Source organism: Macaca mulatta, chromosome 14, assembly GCF_049350105.2.
Source record: "Macaca mulatta isolate MMU2019108-1 chromosome 14, T2T-MMU8v2.0, whole genome shotgun sequence".
In the NCBI taxonomy this organism is placed as follows: domain Eukaryota; kingdom Metazoa; phylum Chordata; class Mammalia; order Primates; family Cercopithecidae; genus Macaca; species Macaca mulatta.
Window position 1 is genome coordinate 114,567,304 of NC_133419.1, and position 18,066 is coordinate 114,585,369.

Consider the following 18,066-nt stretch of genomic DNA (forward strand, 5'->3'; position numbering starts at 1 on the left):
CAGCACAAAATGAGCCATATAGCCACTCTAGTGATCAGGTACTTTGGGAAATTACATTTCCCAGTATGCCCTGTCCCTTGAAAGTCAAAATGCTTCACTGGCACAGAGCACCCTAGGACCTGGGGACAGCACCATGTAAGAGGTAAAAGACACAGGGCTGCTTCTGACATGGATGTTTCCTCCTTCCATGGGACACTTAGCCAGACACAGGACACAACACCAGAGATGGAATTTCAATGGATATTAAATCTAGAGTAGAACTTCTCTCTTGCCAACATTTTTAGCTTCCAAAGATGTGGAGCTAGTTGAGACGTCCATTGGTCTACTTCCCTGTTTCTCCTGGTACTGCTTCTGACTCCCCACGTCACCAACATCCCCACTGCCACCAGTCTTTCGGGGAATTCTGGGCAAGTTGTTCTTCCCACTTGAGTTCAACCAATTTGTATAGATCCATGGTGGCCTGGGTGTCTTCCACAGAGAAATGCCTATTTTCCCAACCCAGATGTCCCAATTCAGCAGATTCTTGATGAGACGCTTCAAAGACATGGTGACGTTCACCGTGCAATCACCCTTCTAGTTGGGGAGGAGAAGGGGAATATGGGAGTTGTCACTGGTGAGGGACTTCGGATGAAAGTACTGAAGGACTTTGAAGTCATCATGGATGGCATGTCCACCACCATCTTCCCTGTATCTTCAAGATATGCCACGAGCAATCTTGAAAGAGCATGGCATTCACTATGTGCTGCTTCTGGACACCACTCCACCTGGTCTGGCAGTTCACAGTGTGGCCGGGGAGGATGTACTCATCATGAAGCACATCTCTACTGTAGCTGACAGTGCTACGTGGAACCAAGAAAGTAACATGCCCCTTGGGTCCTGTGTCCAGCACCTCACAGCCATCTGCCACTATTGTTCCTTGGCAACTTCTAGGATGCTCCAAAGCATTTATTTTGAGTGAGCGCGGGTAGAGTTCTGTGGGGCGCTGACCTGAGAGGATTTGTTCTGTGGGCCTTTCTTCTGGGAGTGGGTTGGGTGGCCATTAATGTTTAGAAGGGCATCTCCAGCAAATCTACTTAGCTGCAACAGAATCAGCATTCTTTGAAGGGGCAGGGGACAGCCAAGACACTGCAGCTTTCCTGTCCAGGGACTCTTCTGACCCACTGCTGGAGGCAGCTGCCTTATTTTCTGGGAATGGAGGGGTCTTCCAAGCGCCATCCACCCTAGGAGTTTCCTCTTTCTTTGGAGGTTCTGAGTGTAACTTGGGCGCCTTGCTAGCGGGCTGGTTCTTTTTATTCAGAAAGCCTCTCTGTTCCAAAAGTTGCCACTTCTTAACAAAATCTGGTGCTTGGCAGTTCCTTCTAATGCCTTTTTGGGAGCAGGTTCCGCCAAATCCAGACTGAGGAGTCAGGTAGATATGGGGACGGTGGGTGGTGAAGGGTGTGAGGGCGGGGTGGGGGAGTGGGGGAATATGTTCCCTGGCCCCTCTGGCCTCATGAAGGTACAACTCGAAAGTCTCATTTTATTTTAAAACAAAAGTATTATCATGCTAAGGAAAATGCTCCTATATTCTATTTTGAAATCCAGAATACCCTGTTGTTTCCTGGTAAATTGGTACTTTTGAACTATAAAACATTGTTTCTTTTTATGTTGTTGTGAAGAGATGGGGTCTCTTATGTTGTGAAGAGATGGGGGCCAGGCGCGGTGGCTCACACCTGTAATCCCAGCACTTTGGGAGGCCGAGGCAGATGGATCACGAGGTCAGGAGTTCAAGACCAGCCTGGCCAACATGGTGAAACCTTGTCTCTACTAAAAATACAAAATTAGCTAGGCATGGTGGCACACGCCTATAATCCCAGCTACTCAGGAGGCTGAGGCAGGAGAATCACTTGAACCCAGGAGGCGGAGGCTGCAGCGAGCTGAGATCGTGCCACTGCACTCCAACCTTGGAGACAAATCAAGACTCCATCTCAAAAAAAGAAAAAAAGAGAGGGAGAGAGAGAGAGAGATGGAGTCTCGCTAAGTTGCACAGGCTGGTCTCAAACTCCTGAGCACAGGCAATCCTCTTGCCTCAGTCTCCCATATAGCTGGGATTATAGGCACATGATACCATATCCAGTTGATATGGTTGATTCTATAAAAATAATTTAAAATGTCCAGCCTTACAAAGTATCACTAAAACTTAAAGGTTTAGTAAAATACTGCCAGACTTAAGAGTCCTGAAAATCACTTCCAGTACAGTATTTGAGGAACCGGTTTTTAGCTTAAGTCTCTATTAAGACAAATGACTAGTCACAATATATCTTGTATAAGCTCTTCTGGAGTTAAGAGCAGAAGCTGCAGTGGTAGCGGTGTGGGTACAGTGCAGGGTCCATCTTAGGCCTGGTATGGAAAGTGTTGCCCTTCAGGGAAATTAATGGCCTAATAAGGGAGTAGGTGGAGGTGGGGTGGTCGTAGAAAGAAAACTGTTAAGTGGATAAAGGGAGGAGAAGCTATTGACTGTGTATGTGATCTCTTAAGTGCAAAATCAATGGGATCTATCTAGACTAGAAAGAAATTAAATTGACTCCTAAGGAAATCACAGAAAATCATTCCACAGAAATAGTGTAAAACCAACAATCAAAAAAGTGAAAATTTCTCAGAAAGAGAAAGAACTCTGTATGCATCAGAAATATTAGCCCTTTTAATCAGCACTGCTCTAGGTAGAAAAGCACTGTTTTTTATCTTTCTTAGACACTTCAGAAACTGCTTTTCCAAAAGTGGACGGGACCATTTGTGACACTTGCCTCTCTCATGTTTGTGAAGAAGATGGCAAGGGGAGTAGGAAAAAGGGCTATAAAATCAGAACTCAGGTTCTCCTCAGTACACTGCAGTAACTGTGTGGCTCTGGGTCACTTAAGTACTCTGGGACTGCTATTTACCCCTATGAATAATACTAGCTGATCTTGAAGACTGCTTTACACTTAGACACAAAATTTTCTTAGCTATTTTATAAAATACTCTAGTTAATATTTAAACGTTGAGTTAATTTTTAAAGAAAAACAAAGTATATGTTTTTAATATTCTACTGTCTTTTACATTTCTAAGCATGAAGGTGTCCAAAACTCACCTTTCCAATTTTTGCTGCAGAATTTTTATTTCCTCCTTCAACTTTCGAATACACTCTCTCTTATTTCGAATAAGCTCCTTGCTCCTGTACATGTACCTAAGTAAATAATCCCACAAACACAATTTATATTTTAAAACATTAATGACATAAAGTCTCAATAAACTAAAGATTCAAGGAAACTTCTTCAATCAGATATAGGGCACCTATGAAAAACATATGGCTGACATTATACCCAAGGGTAAGACTGATACATTCCCCCTAAGATCAGGAACAAGGATACCCACTCTTGCTACTTCTGTTACATATTCTACTGAAGATATAACCAATGCAATAAAGTAAGAAAAACAAACGAAAGGCATGCAGATAGAAAAGAATGAAGTAAAGCTGCCTTTAGTTCCACATGATGTAAGTATCTATGCAGAAAATCTTAAGGAACCTAAAAAAATACATCAGAACTAACAAGTGAGGTTAGTAAAGTCAAAGGACACAAAGTCAATTTAAAAAAAAGAAAAAAAAATCAACTGCTATTCTATACACTTGTAAAGAACAAATGAAAAATTAAAAGCAGGAATTAGAGATAAATTTAATCAAACATGTGCAAGACCTGTACACTAAAAATTACAAAACATTGTTGAGAGGTATTAATAAGGACTTAAATAAATCTCTATTTAATAAATGGAGCTAAACACTGTTCATGGATTGAAGGACTCAATATTATTATTATCTTTGAGATGGAGTCTCACTCTTGTCGCCCAGGCTGGAGTGCAATGGCGCGATCTTGGCTCACTGTAACCTCTGCCTCCTGGGTTCAAGCAATCCTCCTGCCTCAGCCTCCCAAGTAGCTGGAATTAACAGGTGCCCACCACCACGCCTGGCTAATTTTTGTATTTTTTTTAGTAGAGATGGGGGTTTCACCATGCTGGTCAGGCTGGTCTCGAACTCCCTACCTCAGGTGATCTACCCACCTCAGCCTCCCAAAGTGCTGGGATTACAGGCGTGAGCCACCATGTCCGGCTGAAGGACTCGATATTATTATTAAGATGTCGGACCAGGTGCAGTGGCTTACACCTGTAATCCCAGCACTTTGGGAGGCTGAGGCGGGCGGATCACCTGAAGTCGGGAGTTCGAGACCAGCCTGACCAATGTGGGAGAAACATCATCCCTACTAAAAATACAAAATTAGCTGGGCGTGGTGGTACCATGCCTGTAATCCCAGCTACTTGGGAGGCTGAGGCAGGAGAATCACTTGAACCTGGGAGGCAGAGGTTGCAGTGAGCCAATAACACACCACTGCACTCCAGGCCTGGGCAGCAAGAGTGAAACTGTCTCCAAAAAAAAAAAAAAAAGTCAATTCTCCCCAAACTGATCCATAAGTTCAAAACATCACCAAGCAAAATCCCAATAGCTACTGGGTAAAAATTGACAAGCTGATAAACATTTACATAGAAATGCAAAGGACCAGAATACCTAAAACAATTTTGAAAAAGAAGAACAAAGCTGGAGGATTCACACTATCTAATGTCAAGATTTACAATAAAGTCATAGTAATCAAAACAATATGGCACTGGCATTAGACAGAACAGACTCCAGATACAGAACCCCACATATATGTTCAATTAATTTTTGACAAGGTGCCAAGATAATTCGATGGGGGAAAAGGAAATATAAATCAAAGGAAAAATTAAGATATTCCTACACACCCACTAGATGGCTAAAATTAGAAACACTTATAATTCCAAGCACTGGCAAGGATGTAGAGCAAATGGAGCCCTCACACATTGCTAGAGGGAATGAAAAACTGTATAGTCACTTTAGAAAATAGTTTGGAAATTTCTTATAATGTTAAATATACACTTTTCATAGAACCAAGCAATCCTACTCGTACATATTTTACCCAAGAGAACTAAAATCTATGCCAAGGATTATACATGGCAGCTTCATTCATAATAGCCTAAAACTAGATACATCACCAAATGGTGAATGAAAAAAAAACAGCATGGCAGTACATACTACAACAGACTAATAATCAGCAATAAAAAGGAGTAAATTACTTATATATAAACAACATGGATGAATCGCAAAAACATTATCCTAGAGAAAGGACACAACCAGAACAGAGTACCTACTAAATATTAATGTTACTAATGCCACATTCTAGAAATGGTAACATTATAGGGTCCAAAAACATTAAGTGGTTGCCAGGACCTGGGGATGGAGAGAAGGGCACTGATCACAATGGGGCAAGGAAAACCTTTTGGGTGCTGGAAATGTCCTACATATTGACTGTGACGGTGGTTATTTGACTGTATATTTGTTAGAACTCACTGGTTATATGCTTAAAAATAAACCATGGGATAAGAATGACTACATAAAAAATAAGCAAAAGAGGCCAGGCACGGTGGCTCATGCCTATAACCCCAGCACTTTGGGAGGCGGAGGTAGGCGGATCACGAGGTGAGCAGATCCAGACCATCCTGGCCAACATGGTGAAACTCCGTCTCTACTAAAAATACAAAAATTAGCCAGGTGTGGTGGCGCGTGCCTGTAATCCCAGCTATTTGGGAAGCTGAGGCAGGAGAATCACTTGAACCCAGGAGGCAGAGGTTGCAGTGAGCTGAGATGTTGCCACTGCACTCCAGCCTGGTGACACAGCAAGACTCTGTCTCAAAAAAAGAAAGAAAAGAAGAGAAAAGAAAAGAAAAGAAAAAAGAAACTCAAGCCACTACATCTTTTTTTTTTTTTTTTTTTTTTTTTGAGGCAGGGTCTCACTCTGTCACCCAGGCTGGAGTGCAGTGACACAAACAGGGCTCACTGCAGCCTCTACTTCCCAGGCTTAGGTTCAAGCAACTCTCCTGCCTTAGTCCCACCAAGTACCTGGGACTACAGGTGCACACCAGTACACCCAGTTAATTTTATTTTATTTTTAAGAGACAGGGTTTTGTCTTGTTGCCCAGGCTAGTCTTAAAACTCCTGAGCTCAAGTTATCTGCTTACCTTGTCCTCCCCAAAGTGCTAGGATTACAGATGTGAGCCACCATGCCTGGTCTCAACCAGACTTTTATAAAATTAAAATTCTAGGCTGGGCACGGTGGCTCACACCTGTAATACCAGCACTTTGCGGGGCTGAAGTGGGCGGATCACCTGAGGTCAGGAGTTCGCAACCAGTCTGACCAATATGGAAAAACCCTGTCTCTACTAAAAATACAAAATTAGCTGGGCGTGGTGGCACATGCCTGTAATCCCAGCTACTCGGGAGGCTGAGGCAAGAGACTCACTTGAACCTGGGAGGCGGAGGTTATGGTGAGCCAAGATCACACCATTGCACTCCAGCCTGGGCAACAAGAGCAAAACTCTCTCCAAAAAAAAAAAAAAAAAATTAACATTCTATAATGTAAGTCTGCTAGGAGCCCCCCAACCCCTGGAGCTCAGGCAGTTCCTACCCCCAAAAAGAGGAGGGCTTTCACCTAAAGTCTTGCTACTCAAATCATGGTCTGGAGATCAGAAGCAACATGAGCACAACCCTGGGAGGTCTTAGAAAAAGGCAAAGACCCTCAACCTAGACTCACAGAATCCAAATTTGCATATTATCATGACTCCCAAGTGATTCCTATGCATACTATACTTAGTACATGCTCATCTCTACTGCTGCAATACATCAGGAAAAAAAAAAATCAGCCAAGAACTCACCTGTCCATATAAATAATCTGAGGAAATTCCAGCTTATTGTGAATTTTCTCTGGCTGCCCAAGGGACTGATTAAACTCAAATCTTGAGAGTTCAAAGGTCAACACTGGAGGTAGCTTTGTAAACCAACGCTAGTGTCAAGAGTAGAAATGTGAGAGAAAGAAAAATTAATTTTAGTAAATAACAATAGCCAGATTTAAAATATCCCTCATCAACTTTCTTCCTTTGGTATAGAACTTATACTCAAGGCAAACTCATACTAGAACTTTTTTTTTTATTCCAAACACTAAAGGAAATGAACACTTAGAATCTCATTCTCTTACAGAATATGGCTCAACATTTCTCAAGACTCCAAATTTACTAGCCAGTCAACAGAATTTTACTCAACCATCATCCTCAGAATAAACCACCCTTGGATATGTGGACTGCACTAAGCATCTACACAACTCATTCATTACATCATCAGTTTCAAAAGAGGTTTAAAAACTTAAGAAAACAGCTAGCCTAACTAAAGAATATGAAATTATGATCGAAGCAGCATGTAGCTAAAGAGACAACTCCATGGGACAGCTAAAAAGACTCATATGTGTACATGTATTACATGCTGTTTTAGTCTATTAACCATAATTTGAATCTCCTTGATGTGTACAAAATTTGAAATAGCCTCATGGTTTTACAATTTCTCAATTTCTAAGAAAAATCTCTGAATTTCAAAAATTTACAGAGGTCTCATAAAGAAGCCAGTCAAATCAACCTACGATGTTACTTGAGTTTCAAGGAAGGAAGGCACTGACATAAAAAAGACTTAACAGTCAGGGATCACAGGTGAGGAAAAGCTAAATCAGATTTGGCTTTTCTATTCAATTCACCTGTATGTCTGAGGTTCCTGTCAACAGCTTTAAAATGTTTCCTTTACCACAAGTGCAAGCAGCATTCCCTTCAGAGACCCTGTCAGCATAATGAGGTGAATTCAGACAGCCTGTGAGACTACCTCAGGGTGAAATCTAAATGAGCATGATGATTTTTTTGTTTTTGTTTAATTTTTATAGAATTCCCATCCTGGAATACAGGTCTTCACAGGCCTAAGTATAGCTGGTGAACATTTCCTCTTTTTTAAGAGGATGCACCAGGTTTGCACAGATGGTACAGATGACATAATTCCTCCATTAGGAATCAGTGATTTCCTTGAAAAGCCAGGGAGGCAGCAGCTCTCTGAGTTCCAACACTGCTCTACAGTGAATGTATTTTCATATGGCTCATGTTAGGCTCCCTATTTTAATTCAGGAAAGCTCCGCTTTCTCCTATAGTAATTACTGAGTTGGACTCATATATAAGCCACAGTTTTGTCTCAAAACGTATGCTCAATGGAGAACAATCCCAACTGTATAGTGTTAAGAATTATGTTGCAAATGCTATTCACTAATTCTTAACCCAACTGGAATACTGAGATGTTAACTACCCATGCTCTCCCTTTAACTTCCCCCCTTTCTTTCCAACCCAGAAAAAAAAAAAAAAGATAAATAAACAAACAAATGAAAATTAAATTTTAAAAATGTTAAAAGCAAAGGCAGAATTTACAATTGAGAACAGTAAATACTATAACAGGGAAAATAGTCTAAATGGCATACCATAGGAGTTAATCACTGTACTTTTACCCTCCGAAAATATGGAGGCAGTGGGCTCTCCCTACTCAGGTACAGGTAGGCTTCAACAGAAAGAGAGAAACTTGATCATACTTAAAACATCAGAAGCAGCATTCAACCTTTACACGAGTAACTCAAATTCATAGTTTTAGTAAAAATTTTATTTATCAAAGTACTGATACTCACTGACTCACATCAACTGATGAGAGACTTAAGACAAATTCAAGTTCTGCTAAGTGTAAAGTTACTTAATATGTGATGGGAAACTAGTCTGCCCAAAAGCTCACTCCTACTTAACTGGCTTTGTCACTGGCATAGCAAATAAAGATCTCCAACGTACCTCTTGTCCATACTTCACTGAGTGATCAGAGGGAAGAAGCTCAACATCACCCTCCACCATGGCCCCTTCCAAACACTCGTCTAAGTTGCGATAACCGTTTACCTGAAGAGGATACTGGCCAAAGGTCTCATTGTTACAAAAGGGTTTTCCTAGGCAAAGAGAGAGACTTTTTAAACAAGACATCATTATGACTATCTAAAGCCTATCTTCTGGCTCCACAGAGACAACATTTTAAATTCAGCAACTTTCTGACAGCTTGTTAGAAATGCACTTAAGCCTTTATAGCAACCTCTAATGAGCCAGTCAATCCAGACACTGAACACTGACAACCAGTAACATTGGGAAAAGGCCAGGGGCGTGGTGGCTTATGCCTGTAATCCCACCGCTTTGGGAGGCCAAGGTGGGAGGATCACTTGAGGCCAGGAGTTTAAGACCAGCCTGGAAAACACAGTGACACCCCTGTCTCTACAAAAAATAAAAATTATCCAGGTGCAGTAGCACACGCCTGAAGTCCTGGCTACTCAGAAGGATAAGGTAGGAGGATTTCTTGAGCCCAGAAGTCTCAGGTTACAGTAAGCTATGATGATGCCACTGTGCTACAACCTGGGCAATAGAGCAAGAACTTGTCTTTAAAAAAAAAAAAAAAAAAAAAAACTGCAAAAAGAAAGACAACCAGACATTATGTGCTTCCTAATCAAGGGTTTTCTCACCACCTGTGAATAGTCTTGCCAAAAAAAGCCTTACCTAACTCTAGTCAAATCTCCAAATCCAACTGCCAATTTATAAGAGGAGGAGTAGAGAGGAACATGGGGATATGTTAAAATATGTTAAATATGTATCAGAGGACATGCAAACAGCAAAATTTCCGATTGTGGAAATGCTACAGAACAAACAACTCAGTCTCTCCAAAAAATACATTTCAAGGAAAAAACGATGGAGGGGGAGCCTACAAATATTCAGTCATAAATGAATCACACACTGGGGTCCTGATTAAAACAAACTCTAAAAATAAATTTTTCTATTTTTTTTAAATTATGAAAACAAATTAGAAATCTGAACACTGACTAAATATTTGATAGTTTAAAATGCTATTTTTCAGAGTCATATTGGTACTGGGTTGTTTTAAAAAGTATCAGATTGGTAAGAGTGGGGTGGGATGGGGAATGACTGGCTGTGGGCTAAGGCTGTATTCATGGAGGTTTTAAAATTGCTCTATTTGAATGTATTCTAAATTCTCCATAATTAAAAATAAATTATGTGTCTAGCATGCAGCTTAGACAGATAAGCCTCCAGAGTGAAAAGTCTCTAGTCTAGAAAAACATTTTGTGCAGTCTCACTCAATAAAACCTTTTGAGATTCGGTGTTTTATTAGAATAAGCAACACAGAGAAAACTGAGTACAATTACTACCTGACATTAATGTCAGATTTGGGCTGTGCAAGTATTAATATGATAAATCTGAGATAAAGATTGTGCACATTTTACAGATGAAGAGACTGAGGATCCAGAAGCTTCCATAGATTATCCACAGTTAAACAGAGGCAGAACCAATATTCAGACCTGGGTACTGCTGACTCTCAAGCTTTTTCACTGTACTGCCTCCTCAAAGGGACACAGTAATAAAGATATGATCACAGGTCTAGAATTAAAATTCAGAGCAGAGAATTTACCTTCACGAACCCCTTCAGTCAGGAAAGTACCATAGAACAGCTGCACCATTGGATTTTCAGATTTGTTCCTGGGACTGCTGCTTTTAGGAAAAGGAGACAATTCTGGATTGTTTGGATTAAGATATGTGCTACATAAAATCCAAGCATCATTCAAAAGCAAAAATAGTGCATTTTCATCAACCCCCAAAGAGCCAGGTATGATCTAAATAAGTAACAATTAGTTCAGTTCAAATACTTCTTGAACACCTTCTTTCGAGCATTGTGCTAAACTCTGAAGACACAAAGACAAGAAGGTCCAATCCCTGGACTTAAGGAGCTTAAAACCTAATAGCAGAGTCACAAATGCAGACAAATACAGGTATCTGTATGCTTTCAATATATACATCTATATCCAATGATAGATCTATGTAAGGTATAGAAGTAGTATAAACGTAAGAATGAACTCTGTTGCACAGATTTACAAATACAAAACATTTTTCTCCCTGATACAATAGAAATAAAAAGTTTCTTCTTACAAGTCCATCTCAAATTGCTAACTATGTTAAGTTGCTGTTTCCAAAACCATTTTATAGTTACAATTCTTCTACCTAGAATTGAAACCATTTAAAACACAGATTTCTCAGAGGGATATCCATATTGTGCCCTAAATTTCACTTCTCTGAGTGACTGAAATGACTATAGCCTATACTCGACATATTCTAAGTAGACCTCAAAAGGGATCTTAAATTTAAGTATCCGTATTATACCATCATGTTTGCAACAGAGGTTGATTTGACCTTTTTACAAATACATTTTATAGTACATGCTGAGTTTAACAAAGTTAACACTTATAGTCCTTTAGTTGGGGGGGGGGAAAAGCTGCAGGATTAGATGACTGCTATATCCTCAGAGGGGAAAGCTGAAGGTGACGGGGATACACGATGAGGACTACCTCAGTGATTATCCCAGGAGGTGTGGTTAAAAACCAGCAATTTCTACTTAAGAAGAGTAACTTTCCAGCATATAATTCTCACTGCCCCACTGTGAGTTGGAAGGATGTACAAACAAACCCTCAACACTCACTTAACATTAACAGCTAGCTGGAATGCGTCCTCTAGCCAATCCAGGAGCTTGTGTGTGAATTCACTCACATCTTGCTATAAGAGAGGCACAAATTGCATAAAAGTTAGATGCAATACTAAGAGAAATTAAAATTTATCCTTATCCCACCAATGATTTAAGATTATACTACCATAAAAGCATTTCTTTTTTTCTTTTTGTTTTTTGTTTTGAGACAGGGTATCTCTCTGTTGCCCAGACTGGAGTGCAGTGGCACGATCTCAGCTCACTGCAGCCTCTGCCTCCCAGGTTCAAGCAATTCTCCTGCCTCAGCCTCCCAAGTAGCTGGGATTACAGGCACACACCACCACGCCCGGCTAATTTTTGTATTTTTAGTAGAGATGGGGTTTCACCATGTTGGCCAAGCTGGTCTTGAACTCCTGACCTCAAATGATCCACCTGCCTCGGCGTCACAAGTGCTGGGATTACAGGCATCAGCTATTGCGCCCAGCCTGAAAGCATTTATTTTTGGGGGCTGAGTATCATGAAAACATAGGAACACTGAAACTCAGCTACTATACATAAAAAAGAAGGTGCATTAAGCAACCTGTAAGTTGTAGCTAGAAGGAAGCTGGAACTCAACTACTTCCAGCCACATCTACTTATGACAAAGAAAGAAAAATAAACAAAATCTTCCAAGTAGGACTTCTTAAGAAAAAGGCCCAAGGAACTCTAGAACAATACAGAGATCTGAATAAAGAAAGAAAACTTTAATGTTTTGAGAATTTTGTAGAACTGTAGGACCTTCAAATAGAGAATGAAAAAAAATCGTATGAGGAAGAAGCTGATCTAATTAGTGACAGCTTTGTTTTTGTTTTTTAATTATTTTTTCAGAGACGGGGTCTCACTCTGTCACCCAGGCTGGAGTACAGTAGCACAATCACAGCTTATTGCAGCGTCAAACTCCTGGGTTCAGGGATCTTCCTGCTTCAGCCTCCCAAGTAGCTGGGACTATAGGCGCGTACCACCATGCCCGGCTATTTTTTAATAGGAGGTAGGGAAAGCAAAGTCTAGAAGAGAGAAGTTGCTGAGAAAAGCTCCTTCCTGAACTCAGATTTAGATATTTTAAAGCTACAATTTCCATCTGGACCATTCCAAGACAAAGGTGCAGACAAAGGACTACTTTTCTTGGTATCCCTTTTGTCACAGTTCATTGAGGTATTTTCCAATCTCCTCCTTTGCACGTCAATAGCCCCTGTATAATTCTACATTCTTTCTACTACTATTTCTTCTTCTCTTTAGAACTGCCAGACCCGGTGCAACACACGCACACTCTCTCACACACACACACATGCTTTCTCTCTCACCACCTGTTCTGTAGGCAAAATAAAAGTCAGAAACGAGCGCCCACAGTCCTGCTTAGTCATGTTCACAGCTTGTTATGCAGCTGAAATAAAGCAGTACCACATTAATATTGACAAGGCGTGACTTCAAACTCAAGAATAAGGCTTCTTTTGTACCTGCTGTTCCTCAGATGACCGGAATGCTCCCTTTAATAGATCCAGGGCTGCAGACGGGTCTACAAATTTTCTATTTGATCCCATCATTAGAGCAAACAAATACTGAAGCTCTTGCATAAACATGATATTTCTCTTTTCCTGTAGAAAACAAAGCACATGTACTCTTACAACATCTCATTTAGAAAATCAGAATGTGTAAAGAAAAAAAAAGTTTTCGTGAGCCGGGCGCAGTGGCTACACCTGTAATCCCAGCACTTTGGGAGGCCGAGGCAGGTGGATCACGAGGTCAGGAGATTGAGACTATCCTGGCTAACACAGTGAAACCCCGTCTCTACTAAAAATACAAAAAAAAATTAGCCGGGCGTGGTGGCGGATGCCTGTAGTCCCAGCTACTCGGGAGGCTGAGGCAGCAGAATGGCGTGAACCCAGCAGGCGGAGCTTGCAGTGAGCCAGATTGGGCCACGGTACTCCAGCCTGGGCAACAGAGTGAGACTCCATCTTGAAAAAAAAAAAAAAGAAAAAAAGTAAAAAAGAAAAAAAAGAAAGGGGAAATGTGGTCATTTAAGAAAAAAAAGTTTTCAATAATCATGCCCTCATTTATATTTACCTAGATCTAGGTCAAAGCCACAGGGCTATATATGTTACAGGGACTCTGGGAAGGACTGTACTCTAAACTGAAGAGTAACTATGTAGAAGCCAGAGAGACAGCACCGTTGGAAAAACAGAAATGTCCACTTTCTGAAGCTGCTGCCCTCCCTCTCATGGAGAAAACGCATTACGCTAAGGTGAAATCCTGGGAAGGGTTAAATTGCCGGTAGGAGGCTACAACCTTTGGCAAAAACAGAATAAAATAGACAAAGAAGGCTCAGGTCTCTGGCATCAGGGCATCTCTCCAGCATTACATCACCTGAGCAGCTCAGGAAGAGAAAGGATACAACAAGCATAACAGTATTTGGGGTCTCCCCACCCACATATTCTTGGAGCTGTTTTTCTCATTTTATTCCTACTTAATTTTACATTTTTGCATACCCTTATATGTTATCCCAAAAAAGGAAAATGAGCCATTTAGAAATGAAAACAAGTATTAGCACAGGCCACAGAGTATCACGGATATCAGCTTTAGGCAAAAATCTGGAAGCCTCAGGGATTAAAAGGACTAAACAACAGTGAAGAAATTTGTTGACACCAACTTACTGTGTGACTTCGACAATTTTCAAGTACATTTTGTGGCAGATTATAACTGAGAACGAGTCTTCGAAATTCAGGCAATTGAAAGAGAGACTGAAATAAAGAAAGAAAGAGATTCACAGCCTTTCCTGAAAATAACGGCAGCAACATATATATTTTTCACTTTAAATATTTTATTTCATATTTAAAAGTTTGTAAAACTATCAACCTGGCAATTCCACTTACGTTATTTCTAAAGAAATAATGGTTGCGCACAAAAAATTAGCTCAAAGAATATTAATACTTTTAGGAAAAAACTGAAACAACCTAAAGTCTAACAAAAGGAGCAGTTTTTGTTTTTTGTTTTGTTTTTGTAGAGACCAGGTCTCCCTATGTTGCCCAGGCTGGTCTCAAACTCCTGAGCTCAAGAGATCGCTCCTTCGGCCTCCCAAAGTGTTGGGATTACAGGCACAAGCCACCAAGCCCAGCCAAAAGAAGCAGTTTAAATACACTATACTGTGTTTACACAATAGACTATTAAGCAGTCATTGAAATATTGTAAAAAGTGTTTATAAAATGACCTACTATATAAAGTGAAAATGAAAAAAACAAGAGCTATGTGTATCAACAGGGGTAAACCTCAAAACTACATTTTGAGTGATGAAAAGTTACAGAAAAAAAAGTATTATACTGCTTATATTAAGTTTAACAACACGTAAAACAAGACTACATATTGTTCAGGGATACATCCAAGTGTGGTTATGTCTGTGGGAAAGGGAGGATGTCACAACAGGAACTCAATAGAACAGAAATTTGTAACATTAACTTTTTAAGCCAGGTGGTTAGTATAGCAGTGTTTACTATTATCCACTCCTTGTCATAATATTGCATTTTTTTTAAAGTTTAACAGCAGATGGTAGAACTGGAGAGAGGGATCCTTTTTATTATTTGCAAATCACATTTTTCTACTATGAATACCTTTCATAAGTAAATTTTCTTTAAAAATATCTCCTGTATGAATATATAACTCCTCATCCCAACACGCTCCTCAAATGAAAACCCTCTCAGGCCTGCACGGTGGAACTCTTGAAGAAGCATCCTAGGTAAATAATAGGCAAAACTTTGGAATTAGAACTAAATAAAACACCTTCTTGGTATTCTAAAAGCCCCAGGTATATTTCCTAATGTCAACCAAAAAATCCAAGTATCGGTACTTGACTAGAGCCCATGTGCACCTCTCTGGCTTCCCTCACTCTAACACAAGCTGTGGCAGGATTCAGCCAACAGGGTGAGTGTTCACGCGGACTGGAGTGTAAACCCGGGTCACGCTGCGCCAAAGTTCTCTCCGGAACCAGTGCTTGGCTGGTGAGCTCTATCCTCAGTCACTCTCTTCTCTTCCACCTCATCTGTCTACCTAACACACCTGCATTCCTACTCTGCTGGCTACCCTGTGACATTCTTGAGTTTCTATTCTGCTGTGAGAAAAATGGCTTTACATTCTCAGCCACTTAACTCCACCTCTTCACCATCACGAAAATCTCTCTTTTCAGACAAGAAAGAACTGACATGTTCCACATTATCTTCCTACATTCTATTCTCAACACAGATGCCAGTGATCCTTTTAAACTGGAAGTATGATCATATCACTTCTCTGCTCCAAACCTTCCAGTACATTCCTATTTCATCTAGAATTCCCAAATCCTCATCGTGACCACAAGCTCTCCCACTCCAGCTCCACCACCTTTCCTATCCCACTGCTCTCAGTTCTGGATCACTCCATCTTTGCTATTTGCTATTTCTCAGACACATGAAGCAAGCTCCTGAACCTCAGTCTGCTTATTTGCTGTTCATTGTCTGAAATGTTCCCTATGTAATTATATAGCTCATTCCCTGGCCACCTTCAGACCTCAGCTCAAATGCCCACCTCATCAGAAAAGCCATCCCTGACCCTCTGCCCTCTCCAGCTGAACCCTGTCAAATCCCCCAGACTCACTCATTCATCTTTACACTTGTCACCTCCTGATGTTTTGTTTACTGTCTGTGCCACTCTTTCCAAAGTAAACCATGAGAGTACAGGTTTTGTTTTAGTCCCTGCTGTTTCCCCAGAGCCTAAGACAGTACATAGAAGCTGGATGTAGTGGATGTGCAGGAAGGGAGAATTCCATTTTGTAGTTTCAGCAGCTGGGTAGTACCATGATGGAGAAGACTGTGGGGGTGAGTGCCAAGGGTTGCCTTGGGGCTATGTAAGTTTAAGATGCCTGATACTTCTAACTACCCTCTAGTGAATTCATTCACTCCCTTGGTTTTATTTATTCACTCCCTTGGTTTTATTGCTATCTATATGGTGCTGATTTCCAAAACTATATCTGGAGCCCACTACTTTTTCTGAAGTACAAATTCATATAATTGTATGCCTACATGGTATCTCCTTAAACTCAACTCATTTACATTGGAGGATTTGCTGGGTATGTGATCAAAGGACAAAAGGGCACTCTGTGAATTTAATGAAGGGTAGTTAAAACCATAGCATACGCAGACACAGGCACCTCAGACTCAGCATATCTAAAACTGAGCTGATCGCAGGGCGCGGTGACTCACACCTCTAATCCCAGCACTTTGGGAGGCCAAGGCAGGCAGATCATGGGGTCAGGAGTTGGAAATCAGCCTGACCAACATGGTGAAACCCCGTCTCTACTAAAAATACAAAAATTAGCCAGGCCTGGTGGTGCGTGCCTGTAGTCCCAGCTACTCAGGAGGCTGAGGCAGGAGAATTGCTTAAACCTGGGAGGCGGAGGTTGCAGTGAGCTGAGATCACACCACTGCACTCCAGCCTGGGCAACAGAACAAGACGCGTGTCAGAGAAAAACAAAACAAACAAACAAAAAAAACCTGAACTGAAATCCACTTTTAATACACACCCAAATTATTCCTCTTCCAAGGTCAAATGGTACTATAATCCACCTGGCTACTGGAACTAGAAACCTCATAGTCTTACTCAACTACTGCAGGCATATCCTGTATCCAACTGCCCAGCAATCCTGAAGATTTGATCTCCTCGGCGCCTCAAGAATGCATTCACTTCTCTCCTTCCATGATTTCTGCCACTTCTCTACTCCAGGCCACCACTGCGGCCTACCTGGACAGCTATGATAGCCTTCAACAACTGATTCCTCCTTATTCACTCTCACTGCTATAATATAGTATTCACTAAATGCTTATCCAAAACACCTATTCAATATATTTACAACCACAGCAGATTTCTTTTTAGTACTGCCCAACTTAGACATCAAAGCATCTAAATCCAAACACAATAATGCCAGAAAAACTCCCCAGTTTTAAATATCTGTTTCAATTTTTTGAAAGCTATGTTTCTACATTTCAGTTTAATAAATTACAAAGTTACTTCCAAAAGACACAGTTATCTCTTAAAAATATCATACCTGAATAACAGCACTAAACCAACACGTATTGCCAACATTTTTCAGCCCAACTGGCCAACCATCAACTCTCCTCCAGTCATTGGGATTGGGGTTTTCTCCCCAGACTTCACAGCGTTTTCTCTTTGAGCGTTTAGTTTCTGCAGAGGTTGCTTCATGCATCCTATATTGTGCAGCATGGCACACATCAAAAAAGAAAATAGTTAAAGAATAATATAGCATATGGAGAATGCTGTAACCTTTTGTGGATAATTCAAAACGCCAGAAAAAGTATTTACTGGATAATCCCTAGCTATATAAGGAACTGTAAGATTGTAACGCAACTGAAAAGCAAGATTTAAACGTAGAAATGTTAATCCTTCCATAACAGACATTATTACTAATAAGGTCCATGATAGAACTGAGTTGAAACTCAAGACTATTTAAGGCTACCATATTAGAAATTTTAGATTTCAACACAGTG

The 18,066-nt window shown here is 40.6% G+C and overlaps 1 protein-coding gene across 33 annotated transcripts in view; it reads right to left on the reverse strand.

Annotated features, from left to right (window-relative positions):
• USP28 (ubiquitin specific peptidase 28) overlaps positions 1–18,066 on the reverse strand; it is a 77,457-nt gene that overhangs the window by 23,697 nt on the left and 35,694 nt on the right. For 12 of the 33 annotated variants that reach the window (XM_077964326.1, XM_077964324.1, XM_077964322.1 and 9 more), the window contains 8 exons: positions 17,607–17,766; positions 14,194–14,280; positions 13,000–13,137; positions 11,504–11,577; positions 10,442–10,518; positions 8,773–8,921; positions 6,793–6,920; positions 3,107–3,202 (listed from right to left, as the gene is read on the reverse strand). In XM_077964326.1, coding sequence (XP_077820452.1) covers positions 3,107–3,202; positions 6,793–6,920; positions 8,773–8,921; positions 10,442–10,518; positions 11,504–11,577; positions 13,000–13,137; positions 14,194–14,280; positions 17,607–17,765 — 908 coding nt within the window. In that variant the 5' untranslated portion in view covers position 17,766. Of the gene's footprint in view, positions 1–3,106; positions 3,203–6,792; positions 6,921–8,772; positions 8,922–10,441; positions 10,522–11,503; positions 11,578–12,999; positions 13,138–14,193; positions 14,281–17,606; positions 17,767–18,066 lie in introns of all 33 variants that reach the window. The other 21 variants (XM_077964325.1, XM_077964323.1, XM_077964321.1 and 18 more) reach the window with 2 other exon arrangements.